General features: G+C 37.8%; 3 protein-coding genes across 3 annotated transcripts; 1 reads left to right on the top strand and 2 right to left on the bottom strand.

Moving 5' to 3' along the window:
* Nucleotides 1-4,461: 4,461 nt before the first annotated feature.
* GCK72_006504 (uncharacterized protein) lies at nucleotides 4,462-6,453 on the top strand (the record flags this gene model as incomplete). The annotated part of the gene is made up of 8 exons (XM_003113457.2): nucleotides 4,462-4,618; nucleotides 4,672-4,751; nucleotides 4,892-5,085; nucleotides 5,134-5,255; nucleotides 5,305-5,499; nucleotides 5,938-6,050; nucleotides 6,098-6,287; nucleotides 6,344-6,453. The coding sequence occupies 8 exons, from the start codon at nucleotides 4,462-4,464 to the stop codon at nucleotides 6,451-6,453; spliced, it is 1,161 nt and encodes a 386-aa protein (XP_003113505.2).
* Nucleotides 6,454-6,744: 291 nt separating this feature from the next.
* Nucleotides 6,745-7,906, bottom strand: GCK72_006503 (uncharacterized protein; the record flags this gene model as incomplete). Its single annotated transcript, XM_053725657.1, has 6 exons — nucleotides 6,745-6,749; nucleotides 6,804-6,942; nucleotides 6,992-7,375; nucleotides 7,420-7,596; nucleotides 7,648-7,717; nucleotides 7,764-7,906. 6 exons carry the CDS (start codon nucleotides 7,904-7,906, stop codon nucleotides 6,745-6,747), a joined length of 918 nt encoding a protein of 305 aa, XP_053589851.1.
* Nucleotides 7,907-10,143: 2,237 nt separating this feature from the next.
* On the bottom strand, nucleotides 10,144-11,887 carry GCK72_006502 (uncharacterized protein; the record flags this gene model as incomplete). Its single annotated transcript, XM_053725656.1, has 9 exons — nucleotides 10,144-10,190; nucleotides 10,236-10,350; nucleotides 10,402-10,530; nucleotides 10,599-10,968; nucleotides 11,013-11,125; nucleotides 11,175-11,294; nucleotides 11,344-11,466; nucleotides 11,685-11,763; nucleotides 11,811-11,887. 9 exons carry the CDS (start codon nucleotides 11,885-11,887, stop codon nucleotides 10,144-10,146), a joined length of 1,173 nt encoding a protein of 390 aa, XP_053589850.1.
* Nucleotides 11,888-17,669: the final 5,782 nt, after the last annotated feature.

Here is a 17,669-nt window from a genome sequence, read left to right as displayed (position 1 = left end):
TCCGAATCTTCTTGTTTTTCGGGATTACTCCGATCTTCCGATCGTTTCTCTCTCTCCCCGAAATATGTTTTTTCAGGAGAACCAGACATCAAAACGACGCCATCCACCGCTCTCCTCCCTTCCATTTTTTCCATTCAATTTTGTTCATCTGCCAGTCGATTGCATAATAATTTTCAAACCATCCGCCATCTCTCAACGAAACGAGATCTTTTTCTTTTCCTATCAAGTGGCTTCTTGTTACGCGATGTGACCATCTGATTCCTCGCCTCACCGCCTTCCTTCATCTCTTTTTATGGTGAGAGAAGGAGGAGAGATGCTTCATAATCATCAGACAGTCTCAAAGTAAACTAACAATTTGAGATGACTACTGTTCTGTTTCTTTGTTTTTTATTCTCAAAGATTAACATATATCTCCTCTTCTCATCTTCTCTCCGTCTCTTTTCAGACTTGCGCAATCGCAATTATAAATCCAACAATCGCTACTTCTTCCCGCTTCTTTTTTTTGTTTCCGATCCGCGACAATTCGGATGATAACAGGTGTGTATTAGTTGCCAATACACTTCTCTTCTTACGCGTATTATCCGAAAAAGAACTCACCGAAAAATAATGAATAGGGGGAATGAGACAATTAGATTAATGATGACTGTTTAGTTTATGATTATTCTTTTTTTTTTCTTTTTCAGAGAAGATGTCTTTTTGATGATGTTTCGATGAAGTAGCGAGGGGACTAGCCTGTAAATAGCATTGAGACATTTGTTCAAGTTAAAAATTTGAAACTGAGTTTGGCCCATTGGAAAACTTTTTTTTATTATCGTTGCTTAAAAACTCGAGATTCGTATTTTCATCTTCTTCTACAACTTTTCTTTTAAAACGTTACCTGTTTTTTGCAAGATATAAGATTTTAAAAATAGTTTAGTAGACTGAAAATTTAGAAATGATTCATGTTTCTCAGAACTGTGTTTTTCTTTTTATGCTGATTTCGTGTAGTTTTTCGGTCTTAAAACGAGGAAACTCAATTAAATTAGTTTTTTTAAACTTTTTCTAGCTCAGGCTAATATTTTTCGTTTGTCCAATTAGTGGTCTATCCTTTATTTTTCAGAGCTTCTGAACTTTAAAACTGTGAAGCCCGTTTCGGTACAGGGGTTTTCCAGTTTCATTTTAAAAATATTTTCTGGCATTCCTAATAAAAATGGCGTTTCCCTATTTTATGGTAAACCTTTACCTATCAAACTTTGCATGTGTTTCATAGAAACATTTTCTAGCTTGACAAATTCTCCAAACAACTCTCTAGCCCCCATATCTTTCTCAATCTTTTCGATTTCATAAAATTGTGAACCTTCTCCTAATTAAGTGTAAACTGTTCCTTTAGACTATTTAATCTATCAAGTTTCCTTATTAGATTGTTTCTCTGATTTCAACTTTTCTTCCCATTTTCATTCAGTTCCAAAACGTTTCATTTCTGATCATCAAACTGTTTCCTCCTTCCCTTTTTCAGCCGTCTTGAAGTACGTTCCCCCTCCTTTTTCCAACTTCTTCTTTTCCTTATTCTTCCGCTTCCCTTCTCCGTTATTCACTGTACAAACTAGTAGTTGTAAAGTTGATGTCTGGAAAACTCTTCTTCTTCTTTTGCTCTCTCCCACCTCCATATCTCTCGCCCCGAAAAAGGTGAAAGCGTGCGTCGACGATTTCACTTTCCGGTTTCAATGGCAAGTCCGCGATTGCGCAACGACGATCGAATCGAGGCATGGATTTTTTTTTGTTGAAAAAAGAAGAAGAGAAGAAGAAGAAAAGGAACTGAAGGTCACGATGATCACTCAATTCAAGAAAAACGATTTGAAAAAGTAAAAGCAAATGGTTTTTGGATTAAAAAGAAGCTGGTATGTTCCCTTCTCTTCTCCTACTCCTTCTCCTTCTTCTCATATCTTGCCAATTAGGAAAACCGAAGGACAAAAAAGGAAAAGGAGTATGATTCGAGAACCTGATTACTGATTACTTACTCCTCTATCTTCTCTTTTTACAGTTACGGCCTCCTCATCTTTCCCCTGTTACCACATTAAGAATTCTTGAATCAATGATGTAATTGGTAACATCTTCGTAACCGTTCAGAACCTGAATTCTATCTGTCTTCTTCTAGTTTTAGCCTTGAACTTTTTTGTTCATCATCCTCGTGACCCTTTGACAAGAAGCTTTCCGTCTATTACCGTGTCCTTTCCGCGCGGTGGCCTTCTACTTCTTCTTCATCTTTATTTAGTCTTTTCCATTTCTCTAATCGTGCTGTCGGCATCTGAATCAGAATCAACTGACGACGATGCCCTTGTCATCAACCCTTTAAAAGACCGGTTGGATAGTGTAGTTCAAACAAGCTTACTCTCACTTGTGACAGAGAGAAACGCAGACGGTGTGGTGCTAAAATCGCGATATTACACAACAGCCATGCCATCGGATGAAGGGGAAAAAAGGAGAAGAGAGGGGGGAGATGAAGGCGCCACGATTACTACTGTCTACTACATCTTACTTCATACCCGGTGAAGAACCATTTCCTCATTCCCACTTTTTTCAGCGTGTTCGAATAGTTCCTCGAAATTTAGTCAGGTTTTTGGTTGGCTCTTCTAGATTCGATATACCGTAGTCTCTCTGTCAAGTCTAACTTTCGAAATTGCTCAAAAATTCAGCCTGTCGACGCTAAAATAGTGGTTCACATAGTAGAAAATCCAGCTAGAAGAGTTTTGTTATTTCTCTCGGACTCATCGGTAGACTAGACTCATCAAGCTTCTCAGCAAGCCTCCAAAACCTCGGAATCTCACGAAAGTCAAATTTTTTTCGGCTGTAATTGTTTTTAGAGCCTATGATAATTTTCTCTGAAAACGTTCTCAATGCTCCACAGTTTATCCTAACTAATAGATCACCTCTCGTAGAAATTTCCCATACCATGAGTCATCAATGTGCTCCGAGTCTGCTCTCACTCCCAAATCAACTCTACACCTTGTCAAGTATCTAGTATGACCACTCTACAAAGAAATGCCATCGACCAACTGTCATCTCTAATCACATCTCACTCCTTATCACATATCTGCTGATTAACTGCAGAGTTCTCCCCCTTTTTGTTTATTACTTCCAAAATCTCTTCCCATTTTTTGTTTAATTAATTTTCAAAAAGGTCTTGAACACCCTACCGATCCTTGTCTCTATTCTTTTTGTTTCTCGCTTATCCAGTTTCTCATTGCCATATTCAAAAATATTCGTCTTGTACAATTTTTTGCAATTCTGCCGCCATCGCTTCCCCTCTCGTATATCTTGCGCAATCATCCACAGTATTCCGATGATTTCTCTGTCTCTCTGAGTCTCTGAATCTCTAAAAGAAGAAAAAGAAGGAGAAGCCCACTTGAAAAACAAATACAATGTGCATAAGTTCACACATTTGAAACACTAACAAACAAATATGCATACAGAAGAAGAACGAAAAAGGAACAGAGATTTCAGAAGCGATATGACTTTTCTAGCATATGAGAAATACTAGAGAACACTGTAACAAACAAAAACAACATGATAGAAAAGCAGTAAATTGAAGGAAAGTTGTTGAAACTCAACATGATTAGACTACTTTTGTTGTTGCTTTTTTCGGTTTTACATGTGTCTTGTTATCTGAAAATTCAATATATTTTAGTGTATTCATTCAAGAAATAGTTGTGTTTTTGTCTCCGCACTTCTTTTGGGAATGACTTTCTGGATGACATATCCATATCTCTGCTATAATTATTGTGTTGCTAAAAACGAAAAAAACAATACTTGTCAACGCCCGGGTCTCAAGCCCGGCTCGAAGACCCAAACACTTTGCACCAAAGTTCAAATTTCAAATTTTCTCGAATTTTTTGAAAGTTGTTGTGCTATTTTTCGCGAAAAAGTCAAATTTTCTACTATCATTCAGAATTAGAAGAAATTGTGAAAAGTCATCCGAAATGTTCATATTTCCGATGTTCTATTTGAAAAATGAGTCATGGAATCCTGCCTTAAATAACCTATATCCTCTGACTGACCTCAGTTTTCTGATTCAAAAAATTTTTCAGAGGAATCTTCCCATAGTGATCTCAAAACTTGTTCGAATCTTACCGTTCTCTCTATACTTTGCTCTTTTCCTTTTCCAGCACAATGCCCTTTTCCTCTCCTTTTTCATTTTTTCCACTCTCATCCTTTTTCTATTTTCTCTCTTTATTTTTTGACCACAATTGCCATTGACTGCCATTGATACCTGTGCATAGGGTGCTCGTCCTTTTCCGCGAGCATCAGCGCAAACACAAATAGTTGTTTTTGTTGGTATCCGGTTGCCTATTCGCCTCCTCACCTTTTCTCACTTCTTCAATATATCTGTTGACATTTCCACTTTGGTCATTCGCACTCGAAACATGCACATTCTATTCTTTGTCAGTCTATTCCCTTCTCATCGCATAGTTTCAGTTCTTCTCCATGATTTTGTCATGGATATTCACTTTGGCAGCTGCAATACCGCCTACATTAGGTCATAGGAATCGAATTCAAGATGACGATCAGATGATTGTGATTTCTGATAGCACAGATTCTCTGAATCTTGAAGATTTCGCATTTGCAGATAAGTTGACAAGAGGTTTGTTGACTCCGACTGGATCAGAGAAGTAAAAAGAAGAAGAGCATTTTCAGAAGAACTCTTTGGGAAGCATATTCCAGTGGAAGTTGTGAATGATTTCAAATCAGATATACGGTTACCAAGGAGGCATAAAGTGAGATTCTTTCTATTGACTATCAGCACTCTTGAAACAGTTTTTGAAAACGTAGTCAGATCAAGTAATCGCGTTCTATTCAATTACCTAGTTGCACTTCAAAACTATCGTACTCCATCTGCTAAATCGCGTGATTTCAGAGAAATGGAGTATCACGAGCAGCCAAATTATGGCCGAATGCTCGAATTCCTTACGCGATCTCACCTCATTATTCTCCTCATGAAAGAGCTCTTCTGGCTAAAGCAGTGAAACAATATCACGAGAAAACATGCATCAGATTTGTACCGCGACAAGCTGGAGAGCCAGATTATCTTTTTATTGGAAAAGTTGATGGGTATGTTTACGCTTTCCAGCTTCAGAACAATCTTTTTTTGTTTTTCAGATGTTTCTCAGAAGTTGGGCGAACTTCTGGAGTACAAGTGTTATCTTTGGATAATGGATGCATGGAGTATGCAACGATTATTCATGAGATGATGCATGTTGTTGGATTCTATCATGAGCATGGTAAGAAACTTTTGATGCAAAAACAATACAGAGAGAGTGACACTTTCAGAACGATGGGATCGTGATAACTTCATCGATATTATCTGGCAAAATATCGACAGAGGAGCACTTGATCAATTCGGAAAAGTTGATTTATCGAAGACATCATATTACGGTCAACCGTATGATTATAAGTCAATCCTTCATTATGATAGCTTGGCATTCTCGAAGAATGGATTCCCGACAATGTTGCCGAAAGTTAAATGTGAGTTTTTGGGAAAAAAAATCAAGTTATTGAGCAATACTGATATTAATTCGTATCAGTTATAGTTTGACAGATAGCTAATTGAATTTCAAAAAACCTAGCTTTCAATGCACTAGAATAGTAGCCGGCATTTAAGTAAGATCTAGAAAGATGAGTCCAAATTCTGCTGATGTCGGTGATGAATCAAACAACAAGAATTGTCATAGCAACTTAGAGTTGACCTTTTTTGAATGAATGAGCTGACATCAGTGAAATTATTTTGAAAATCTCGGAGAAAATACGTTCAGAATCCCCATTCCGGCAATATAAGTGAAGTAATAAGGTACCAGAGCCCAGAGTTTCAATTTTTAGTTACCCGAAACATGTGTTATGATGAAAAATTTATTTTTTGTTCAAAATGAGATTCTCTCCAATTATCCTGAAAAAATTTCTTTCCAGCAGCTACAATCGGCAACGCTCGAGATTTCTCCGACGTAGACATATCAAAAATCAACAGAATGTACAATTGTCCTCTCGAAAAGAGTGTAACTGCTCCATTTGCCAGAGCAAGGGTTTGGAATCAACTCTCCACTATACTCATCTCAAATCTCTATTATAGCACGTTCCCATATATTCTCCACAATATCATCACAAATACGAGGATCGTCCGAAGATTCCATTACGATCATTCGATATGCAACAGGGACCGATAATGCCTCCAATGGCACAAGTTCCATCACAAAGTCTTGTTGTTTCGAGTAGTTCTGGACGGGTTAATTATAATACGAACAAGCCATCGCCACAATCTCGTTAGTTTTCTTTTTTTGGGGATGTTTTATATCAAAACGAAAAATTTAATTTTCAGAATGTGAAGACAGAATAACAGTCTGTTGGTGGACGGCGGATCGTTGTAGATCTCCTGCTATTTATCAGGTTATGTCATCTTTGTGCCCTAAGACGTGCAAATTCTGTTAGTTTTCTAGTTCTCTTTTCATTTGTATTTTCAGTTTGACCCCCTTTACGGTGATCTCTTTTCTCTTCAAGGTACTCTCAGTCCATTCTCCTTTTTTCTCTTCTTTTCCCGTTTTCATTCTTTTTTGTTATCTACGGGTTTTGTTTCTTTCAATGCTTTCATGTTTCTTTCTTTCTTTTCAATTCAAAAAATAAAAGAAAAACCAATTCATCACCTCGTTTATAAGAAGGAATATTTCTAGTTTTATTTTCAGATTTTCAGATTTACAGATAAAACAATATTTGTTTTGAAAGCTACCCTGTCATAAATTTTAAAATAAAATTGGTTTCAAAAATTGAAAATCTAAAGTCACCCTTCAAGATATTCTCATTTGGTTGTTGAATTGGAAAGTTGAAATTCGAGGAGATTCGGATGATAGATGCAAGAAGATTTAGCTCTTTTGTTGAATCCCATCGACAATTATCGAAGAGAAGATTCACTTCTTCGGGATTCTGAAAAAAAAGAAGAGAAAACTTTGGGAAGAGCGGATATGTAACATACTTTAGACTTCTGGAGGCAATCCGAATGAATTGGAAGACGTGCCAAATATCTCAACGCGTGAATCATCATGTCCATTGAAACCGTGACATCTGTATTGAACAGCTCGATATTTTGAATTCTCCTGAATCCACTTTGATTTTTGATCAACTGCTCAATTGCATTATCATCGAATATCAATCCACTGGAGCATCCACTTCCATCATTCGAGTTAAATCCGAAAATTCTCAAATATCTCAATTCTGGGAGCATTTCAAAGATATCTCCGATTGATTTGGTTTCATTGCAATAGTGAGAAAGTGACAGATATGTCAAGTTAGGTGTTTTCTCCAGATGTTTCAGCACTTTCGAGAATGGTAGGTTCGGGTTGTGGTAGACTATTTCAAGCTGGAAATAATATGTCAAAACTTCAATTTTAATAAGGAACCAACCTCTCGAATCCCTGAAATCCAGTCATCTGAAATTCCACTCATCATCATTTCATAAGAATCCAAGTCAACGTCTTCACTCAAAAAGATCAGAAGAGTTTTTGGAGGATCCACGTGGCGGAACACTTGTTTGACTGTTTTAGAACTGATTGGATCTTCTTCAAAACCTTTTGGACCATTCTGGAAACTGATTATTTAGATTGTTAAACGGTTAAAAATAGAAAAATTTACCGGTGTCCCAACGGTGATTTTGAACCTGGTACCATAGAGTTCCATAATCAGGGATCTTGGTATGAATTTACTGGAAATTTATCAAATTAAATTGCTCTTTGGAGCTGGTCACTCACCTCGTATAATCACTGAGCCGGTGAATCTCTCCATTCCATTTCGTACTAACTCTTCTACAATTCTGCAACGTGGCAGCATCCACCAATTTGAGAATGCTCCAAAGTGCAACGTCATCAAGACGTCGACACGATGTGCTACTCATACTAAAAGTAATAAAAATGACGAAGCAGGTAGATGGTGATTAAAAGAGAAAAAGAAGAAGCTGGAGAGTATTGAAACGGAACGATTTTAATGAAAAAGAGGAAGAGTACAAGAGAAGAAAAAGGGGAGAAAAGAGAACAAAAGCGGAGAAAGTACAAAGTGAGATAAGATATGTAAAAGTGAAGGAGAAAGATGAGTGAACATGTCTTGATAATATGTAAATGAAGTGGAGAACGAATAAGAAGAAGAAGGTGATAACACGAATAAGTGTATACAAAAGTGGGTGAGAAGGAAAGGTGTCGCCTCCTCTGCTTCTTCTTCCGGATCACCTCCGATTTCTACTGCATTATCTCACTGGCTGACAATTATATTTGATAAGTTGGCAAACAGATCGAGAATCAACAAAGACGGGCGGCTCTCGCTTCTCTCCCGCAAGGTGTCTGACATCCCCTTTCATCCGTTCTCCCACGCAACAGAATTGTTGAAAATCTTTTTGGTTTCGAACGATATAGGTGTAATGGGAAATGTTTGGTCTTCTTCACAGGAGTACTGTAGTATATTGATAAACAAATAGCTTTTTATGCTTGTAACTATGTCAAAGTTATTAGCACGGCACGCTTCTTACAACCGAGCTCTACCGAAACCGAAGAAAATTGTGTGTGAAATTGAGAGACTCAGAGAAAAAGTGTTATTTTTCAAGGGTATTTCGGTGGAGCGCAGTTAAAATAACTGCACCGAGCTAATACTGTACCTCATGAATAATACTTCAACTTTTATTTTCTTTAAAATTGTATTTTTTTGAAGAAATTTCTCCTTGGACTCGTAAACAATTTTTGAAAAATTACTGTAGTTTAAACGCAGAAATTCAATTTAAAAACTTTATATTATATTAAAAAAGAGAGGGAAAACTAAGAACTGGCTCATAAATTCTTTCCAGAAAAGAGGGAAACCAAGGGAAGAATTTCTTATAATTGTGAACAAACAAAAGATTGGGAACCAAGAAAAAAGAGAATTGGAAACGAATGATTCATTGGAGTTTATGACAATTGTTTTATTTTCAAATATTCGTTTTGTTTCGAAACTAAAAGATTAAAGAGATCGAGAGAGAAGTGAGCAAAAGATCGAAGAAAAGTAGAAGAAGAACAGTGGAAACAGCGCCCACAAACTCTCGAAACGTGGCGAATCTCTTTGCGATCAGCTGTCATGTTCTCGCTCCGTGAGCTCATTCCAATGAGCACGTTGTTACACTTTTCGAGCAGTTAAAAGATCAACATTTTCAATTCTTCGAGAGAAGTGTTCGACGAGTTTTAACAAGCTTTTACTACACTAGTTTTCTGATTTTGAACTCGGAAAGTTCAACTTGAAAATATTGGAAAACAGTTTTAAAAAAACAAATAATTTCTCAAAAATCCTCTAAAATTCCTGGATTAATTCCATCCAGTTGTCGAAAAGATAACATCGAAACCCGATAGAAATCGACCCGCAAACTGCAATTGAGGTTGTGATCGTATCTTGTGTCGCATGTTGAAATTTTCCATGAAACACTGCTGTTTCCAGATTCTCAGCTTTTACAACTAGAAATCACCAATTATCATAACTATCATCACATTAACTTGCACCATAATGTTTTATGATGCGAACAAAAACTTTTATTCGTCTTCTATCGGAAAAAAAAGTAGGACACATGGTGACATGGGAATGAAAAAGCGAGGGAATTTAACAGATTGAAGCTGATTACCTATTGAGAGAATAATTGAGATTCTAAATTGCATATTGTTTAATAGAACAGATTATATATAACACATAACTTCTGTTTTTGAACAAGAAATGGAGAGTAGAGCGGGACGTTCTAAAGTTTGTTAGATGACAACTTCAATTAACCGTAGGGGTGACATTTTTGCGAAGACAATTGCACGAAATCGTCCTGGCAAAATATGGACGACGTGTGATATAAAGGGAAACATAATACAGCGAGATGGGGGAGAAGGAACGACGAGGTCAAAACATCGTGACTCACAACTAAAGAAAAAAGGATGAATTGGAGCCGTTGAGATTCGAAAGAGCTAAGATGCATTATTAGTGTTTGAACAACAAAACGAAATAAAGACAGAAACAATAAAAATTATTGTGACTTGATTACTGAAATATTGAGGAGGTTAAAGAACATGACATGATATATTATATGAGGAACTGTCAGCTTTTGATGAATTTATATTAAAGCTGAATGATGTCCTGGCGTCATATGTTAGTTTCGGTCATCCGAGCTCGTTTATTCAACGGTTCCACTGAAAATATAGTATTATTCGGATCGTTTTCACCTTGAAACTTACAACTGCCATCTCGTGAGAAGTACGATGGAGATGAATGCCGATCGTTGGCCAACGTGCTCATAATATCAGCGATTAGGTGTGGATTACTTTTTGTCAAATTTATGAATCCATCCGACTGAAAATTGAAATGATAACTTTTCAAGCTTTTCAAGTTAAAACAACTCACCGAAATTACAGAATTAGCATTCAAACAAATAAACTTTATTGCTTCTTTTTTGAACTCAGTCATATTGTACAGATCGGCGTGAGCAAGATGCTTACAGATGGTGTCGGCGGCGAGATTGTTTCTCATTGCCTATAATCTTCAACATGTTTATGGAAATAATACCACAGCAGCGGAGACTCCCCCCAAAAGTCACTTACCATTTCAGCTAAATTCTTCAGTCCTGGAAGAGCGTAGCGATCTGCTGCGGCTAGAATTTCGAGAGCATGTGATCCCATGTTAGGGCATGTTCCAGTGTAGATATAGTACAGAAGTGCCTCGACTACATCATATTCAAGATCTTCCATGATAACACGAGAGTTTTGAGATTCGGATGTATGTGATTCCATCATTGCGGCAAAAACTGGAGATCGAGCAGCGAGAATAGCACGATGAGCACGGAGTTCTCTTCCTTCGACAATAAATGTAAAATCAGAATGCTTTCCACTGCGGAATAGATTCTCAAGATCTTTTGTCACTTCTACAGGTTTCGGCAGTTCAGGAGCAATGGATCGGATGTTTTGAGAAGCCCTGGAAATAAGATATATGTCAATTCTCTAACATTATTGACTTACTTCGTCACCGTATCAAATGTTACAGTGATAATAAGCGAAAGATGCAAGTCATCGGTTGGTTGCACATGGCCAATTAACACTTCTCGTCGAATGTATTCAAAATATCCATGAAGCTGCAACTACACAATTTCCAAGTTTATCTCTATAATCATACAATCTCACCTGTTGTGTTCCTGAATACACAGTGGTTGGAGTTTCATCGCCTCTGTTGTTATGAACCGAAAATTTGAATTTCGCCCTGAACGTTGGAGCAGTCTGCTGGGCATTTTGATTCGTAAAACACTGAAATTTGTTCAATTGAGATATTTTTGACCCGGAAGGAAACTAATACCTGGAAAAAAGTAAAATCTTTATTCGACTCCTTATTTCCTTGTGGATGCAGTCGAATTCTGAAGCAGATGTCCGGTAATTCAGGCAGACCTCCAGAGCTCGAAGGTAGACTTGATGGCGCAGCCTGCAATCCCCATTCATCATTCTGGAAACGGAGCTAATTTGGGTGTCTTTCCTAACTTATATTAAGATTTCGAAATGTTGATATCTATTATCATTCAAAATCATTTGAAACGAGAGTTAACTAGGTCAAAATTGTACTCCGGGAAGAAACTATACTCAAAATTTTTTAATTAACTGCAATCAATCAGAACGAAGAACTTATGCATATATCAAACTTACAGAGATGTCCTTGATCTTTGCACTTGTTTCTAGATATCGACATTCAAGTTGCGAGAACCCTCGAATCGTCCATAGGTGTCTGAAATCATTCCCCTTAATTACTAATCCAAAATTAGAAATACTCACTTATGAGTAAGAGATCGAACTTCCGAAGTTGAAAAGCTATCCGCAGCATGCTTCAATTGCATTAATGTGTTGTCCATTTTCTGGAAAATAATTCAATTCGTCAAAAAAATAGATGGAAAACAGAGAAGGGATGGGTTTGATGATAAGGAAATAGCAAGGAGGTGCTGCGAATGTGACTCAACGAAATGGTGGGAGGTGTTATAAATAATGGGAAACGAACTCTGACAACAAAGATCGTGAATGATGACTAAGAAACTCGCTTTTTGCTTTTATTCATGAGAAGTTGTGCAATCCAGTCACATATTTTCCAATTTGTTGAGAAATAAGAGTAAGCGGGAGCGCGATTTCTTCATGAGAGATGAGAAAAAGGACACCATTCTTGCGCACTATTATGAAACAACAGTCTAGTTTTTGAGAGAGATCTTTTTAAAAATCAATAAGACTTTCGACTTTTTTAACCAAAAAATGTGAAAAGAAGTAAGTGAGCAATAAAAACTTAGCAATGACTTCCAGAAGACATTTTCACAGTCACGAGAATTCGGAATAAACATGTATTTTATGTTTAGGCACGATGATGGAGAAGAAAAAGAAAGTGGATGAGAGAGGAGAGGGGTACATGTGACAATAGAAAGCCAGGAAACATAAGAAAAAAATTGAGTTCGAAGTTAAAAACAGAAAAAAAAAGAAATAATAGATTTGAACCCATTATGCACAAGTTCAGATTTCGTAATCACACATCAATGTCACAATTTCGGATAGACGTTTGAGAAGTCAAGGACACAAAGGCAGAAAACACAGACTTTCGAGGAAAAGTGTATTCTCGAAGTTATAGCCAATCAGAATGGCATTTTCAGGGAGTTTCGTCAATCTTGAACAACATCTAGATATCTAAAAGAGCAGAACTACGTGCCACCGAACATACTAAACTATGCGCAAAAAGCAACACACGATGGCTCTCATTCGTCCGCAGAAACATCAGGCACAGAGAGAATCGAGTCGCAGACACAGAGACTAGTGGAAGGGATGCACATTGTACCTCCATTTTCCTCTTCTTCCCACACGGCCTTTGGTTCATTCTATGTTTGCGCTCCAAACAATATACGATATATTTTGACAATGTGAGGGTTGATTGGTTTAGAAAGGATAAAAACAGAAAGGAGATGACTGTGAGTGAGAAGAGAGAGACAAGAGAAGCTGCGAAAACAGCTATTTGTGACAGCTGGATTAGGCATCGAGACAGGCGCGGACGGAAGTTTTTGAAGTCAACTGTGAGGATGGAGAAGACCGTTGAATTATATCAAAACACGCAATTTCTCCTGCATCAACACGCTCATGACTGTTCGTTCGCAAAGTCGTAAACTTCCAGAGACCAACAGTTCACGACCATTTTGCTGGTCTCATTTTGAGATCAATGAACATAATTAGAAAGTACCAGGAGATCAAATGGCGCTGAGCGATATGCATCTGAGAGGAAGTATACGTAAGGAAATGAGGAATCGTTTATCGATGAGAGCAAAAATCAAAAACGGGTCAAAAGTCATAGAGTAAGCAGCGATGAGAACGTGGCGCTTATTGACATAAACACAAATCGATTCTATGATCCAGAGAGAGCATGGAAACACACCACTGCGCGAAGAAAGACGATGATCAGTTGTGACCGACTGACACTGGTTAAAAGAGTGAGTAGTTGTGAACAAGATTCGACTGTGTTTTTGCTTTTCCTCTCCTTCTTCCCTACTTCTTTTTTCCGCATTCGAACAAATATTTTTGTTTTCATCGCCTGACTGCCGTATTTTTTCCCTGTTTTCACCCCCCGACTATGAAGCTTTCCTCTGAAAAACGACGGTGGAGACAGGACGGAACCCAAAAACATTATCTGTCAAACCAAAGCTGGAGTATGTTCGGAGAACGCTTTACGAATGTGAGGAATCAACACAAGTATTTATTACTTCGAAAATAATAAATTGCGGTACTTTTCCTATTTGATCTTTTAAAATAAAGTACCGAGCGAAAACTGTTGGGAGAAATCGGAGAGAAATCATTTTGTTCAATGGAAGAGACGATGGAAAGCGAAAAGGATAGAAATTGAAAAATGGAGAGGAAGTTGCAGACTGCTTCTGCTTTTTTCTTTTGATCGTTTTGATTTCGTCTCTTGGATTTTCTACGTCTTCTGACTCACTTTATGACTCAACACGTGATACATGTCTATGACGGAACAAGATCAGAAAAATTGCCATTAGTTTTTTGGAAAATTTGGGTCCATAAGTTGGTAGTTGGAACTGATGTTATAGAAAGACTTTGTAGAAAACGTTACAATGAATCCCTTTGATTCTGTCCTCAAGAGCATAAAACCTAGGGACAACCAGAGAGAAATTTAAAAATAGAGAGGGGCAGCATTGAGCCGCGATTGAGCCAGGAAATGGGAAACGTGGAAAAGTGCACACGAGGATTGAGAGTTCAATTGGATCATTTAGAGGAACGAATCGAATGAAAGCAGTTTTAACTAGAACTAATTGTGAGAGAAAGGTGTGACTGAAGATAGAAAAAAGGAAAAGAGAACGAAATTTTCCAAACCGGCTGATGATCATCACTTTCAGTGATAGACGATAGGCCGATAAGCGAGAAATAGAGACCACCCGGTGGCGCCTTTGTTGCTCTTCATGTACATTTCTAGGACAAGAGATCGAAATGTGAACCTAACGGACGAGACCAGGCCTACCCAGTCGTAGGGCCCCACTTATTACAAAACATTGGGAGATGGAATGAAACGCAGACACATCGACGCACCGAGGCGACGACTGAAGATCGAAATGTACGGAGAGTGGACGAGGCGAAGGACGACGTGCGAGGAAGACGCCTTCATGCAGTAGACGTTTTTGGTCTTTCGGCTCTGTCTTTTCATGTCTATGCTTCTTGACCTTTTATTTCCTCTCGATCGTCTCAATTTCAGCCAAAAACTGGCCGAATCAAAAACCGATCTCTCGTCCTTCCTCTTCTTATCTTTTACCGTCTTATCAGTTCAAATTTCGAAACCGAACAACTTACGTGACTCTTTCACACCTTCTCATGAAAATATTCGGATATTTTTTTGAAAAAACATTCGCAGGAGGATATAAAACTAAGTGTCAATTGCGAAATGGAAGAAGAAACAAGCGAAGGAGGAGAAGAGAGAAAATGAGAAAAGAGAAATTGAAACAAAGGAAGAATAATAGTGTGAACTGGATTTCAAATGCTGGTGCCGGAAACAAAATGAGGAAGTTCATTAGACTACCTAAAAAGAGAACAAATATAGACGACTGAAAACATTCCGATTGTCACGAGAATACCATCAAAATATTTTGATTTTGGAAAGGTCAGCACATGACGTGGCAGACAGAATTTCTGTGTACACACTTGAAGCAGCTCATTGCCTTCGATTCATACAATTTTCATATTTTGAGGGATCTGAGACTGTTTTCTAGGGTTTGTTCTCCTAGAGTTGTTCATAACATTGAATCCATTTGAACAGAAAGAGGCAATTTGAGAAAAATAAAGATGGAAGAAGCCGGAAATAGGAGACGGGACTCTAGGAAAAACCTAAGTAAGCTAGGCAGATCTTATGTTTACACGGAATTGGTCGGCTACGGTGATGGTGGTGGTCGATAGCAAAACATTTGAGCGCCGGCCGGGAGGGTGCGATGAACATGAAGAAGGAAAAGAAGACAACCGAGTGGGAGAGGAGGAGACGAAACAAGTTTGTGTTCGACGTCCCGAAAACAGCTTCGTTCCACGACCCACCACGAATTTATCGTGTCTCTGTGTGACTGGTAGCCCCACGAGTGGTCAACAAAATGACTGATTTTTGTTTTTTGTTAGGGTCGACATCATCAAAACATTATATTTTTGTGCCGACGCTCAGCTCGAACGACGCAGTTTTCGTAAAGTTTTGAACATTTTTAGTAAAAACAAAGAGTGCAAATGGGCGGCGAGAGCTTGAAGCCTGTTCTTTCGTCATCGAGCTCGCATAATTCCGAATGAATGCTGGATCTTGCCGGTTTCCGGAATTCTACAGAATAACATAATCAGAAATCGGATGGTGGAACACTAACGACACAAATACTCTTCGGTTTTCCTCTTTCAGTCGGTTGACGGTGATGAAAAATATTTTTGTGCGCCCAAACATTCTCTTCGACAACTCGAATAATATAAATATTTTTGTTTTTCGACAAAAATGACCGCGTCGCACCGCTCTACGGGCCCGTGTTTTTACTTTTCAGAATCGCTTCTTCTGGAAAACACATACGAGTATACTTACTACACAAGACATTATTAGGAACACCGACCGACTGCCCCCGACCGAAAAACTACAAAAACTGAGAAGACAGAGACTTCGTTCGTGCTGGTGATGAACATTCGTCAGAGAAAAAAGCATCCGGAATGAATCAATACGAAGAACAGTTTTTCGTTCATCCTTCAGCCACCCGATTTAGAGAATTTGGGAGAAATATCGAACATTCTCAAAATTTTCTATTCTTACTACAGATATATCTCATCTAGTCTAGGCTATAAAATGAATTAATATGAAAATACAGTTATGATGCAAAGTCGTTAAGGTTCCATTGGACAGAACAAATAAACGAAAAATACTGACTGAATTATACGAGAGAACGCAAGAAGAGTACAAAAAATTTGATCTACGAGCTCTAAAAAGTACAAATGACCTTTGTATGTCTGGGGGTTATTCTTCCGAACTGCCTAGCTCGTTTCCACAAATTCATGAGTGATGGGTCGAACAGACATACTTCCTTTTCTTACGACTACAGCGAGTGTATGTCTCAAAACAAATTAGGAGTGAACAAAACATGGATTTGTTGTTTTTTGAGATGTGAGTTTTCAGCACCGAATAAAATGAACAAATTTGGAGAAAACTAAGTATGTGAAAAACAACGTATTCTTCTTCTTCTTCGCGAGGATAGCGAAAACGCGGAAACGAAGAAGCCCATAACATCATATGGTACTATTTTTGAGTTTTCTAGTCAATCATTTGTTGACCAAGATAAGCATTCGACGGATTCTCAGAGTTAGCTGTTTGTCGAAAGTTCAGTTATTTATGTCGTCTGTCGAAAACAATTATCTTTTTCATCGAAACTCGATAAGTTTGAACGGAAGATCATTTACTAAACAAGGATTACAGGAACTTCTCACTTTTTACTTATTTTTTAGAGAGAACAGTATGTGACAGGAAGAAAGGAAATATAGAAGAGGAAAATACAGTGAATGATGAATTCGAAGAGAAAGTAAAATTATTTTTTTAACAGAAATCACATGAGTTACAGAAACTGTACGGAGAGAAAATAAATTCCTAGCATGAATTTATTTACATTTTTTAAAAGATTTTTTACAAAAAACTTACTTTGACTTGTCCTAAATAGATGATAGACGCCATCTTGCCCCTCGAATATCGCCGCAAGCTACTCAAAATTTTAATCACTTTTTTCGTCTGCACAAGTGCGCCTACGTGCTTGCGGACTTTAACAAATACCGTAGGCGGAATGAAATTGCTGCTCAAATTTCGTTATTCTGAAACACAGGTTCACGAAGAAAAGGTAAGAAAAAGAACTGTTTAGGATTAGAATCCAACAAATTATCGTATTTTATAGCAGTGACCTTTTAAAAAGATAGCAATCTGTATATAAGTCTGACCTCGTAAGCGAGGTACCCTCTCTTCCCGCATTTCCCGATCTATCGCGATAGACAAAGTTCAAAAAACCAAATAATTGAATAATGACAGTTTATTTCTGGAACCCGAGTGTAAGTTTATGAAAAATGCATAGTTTACAAGAAAATGTGGGTAACTTTTAAGAAGCGAGGTAAAATAAT

This window comes from Caenorhabditis remanei, chromosome II, assembly GCF_010183535.1.
Source record: "Caenorhabditis remanei strain PX506 chromosome II, whole genome shotgun sequence".
Taxonomy (NCBI): Eukaryota; Metazoa; Nematoda; class Chromadorea; order Rhabditida; family Rhabditidae; genus Caenorhabditis; species Caenorhabditis remanei.
This window is presented reverse-complemented; position numbering and strand designations above follow the sequence as displayed.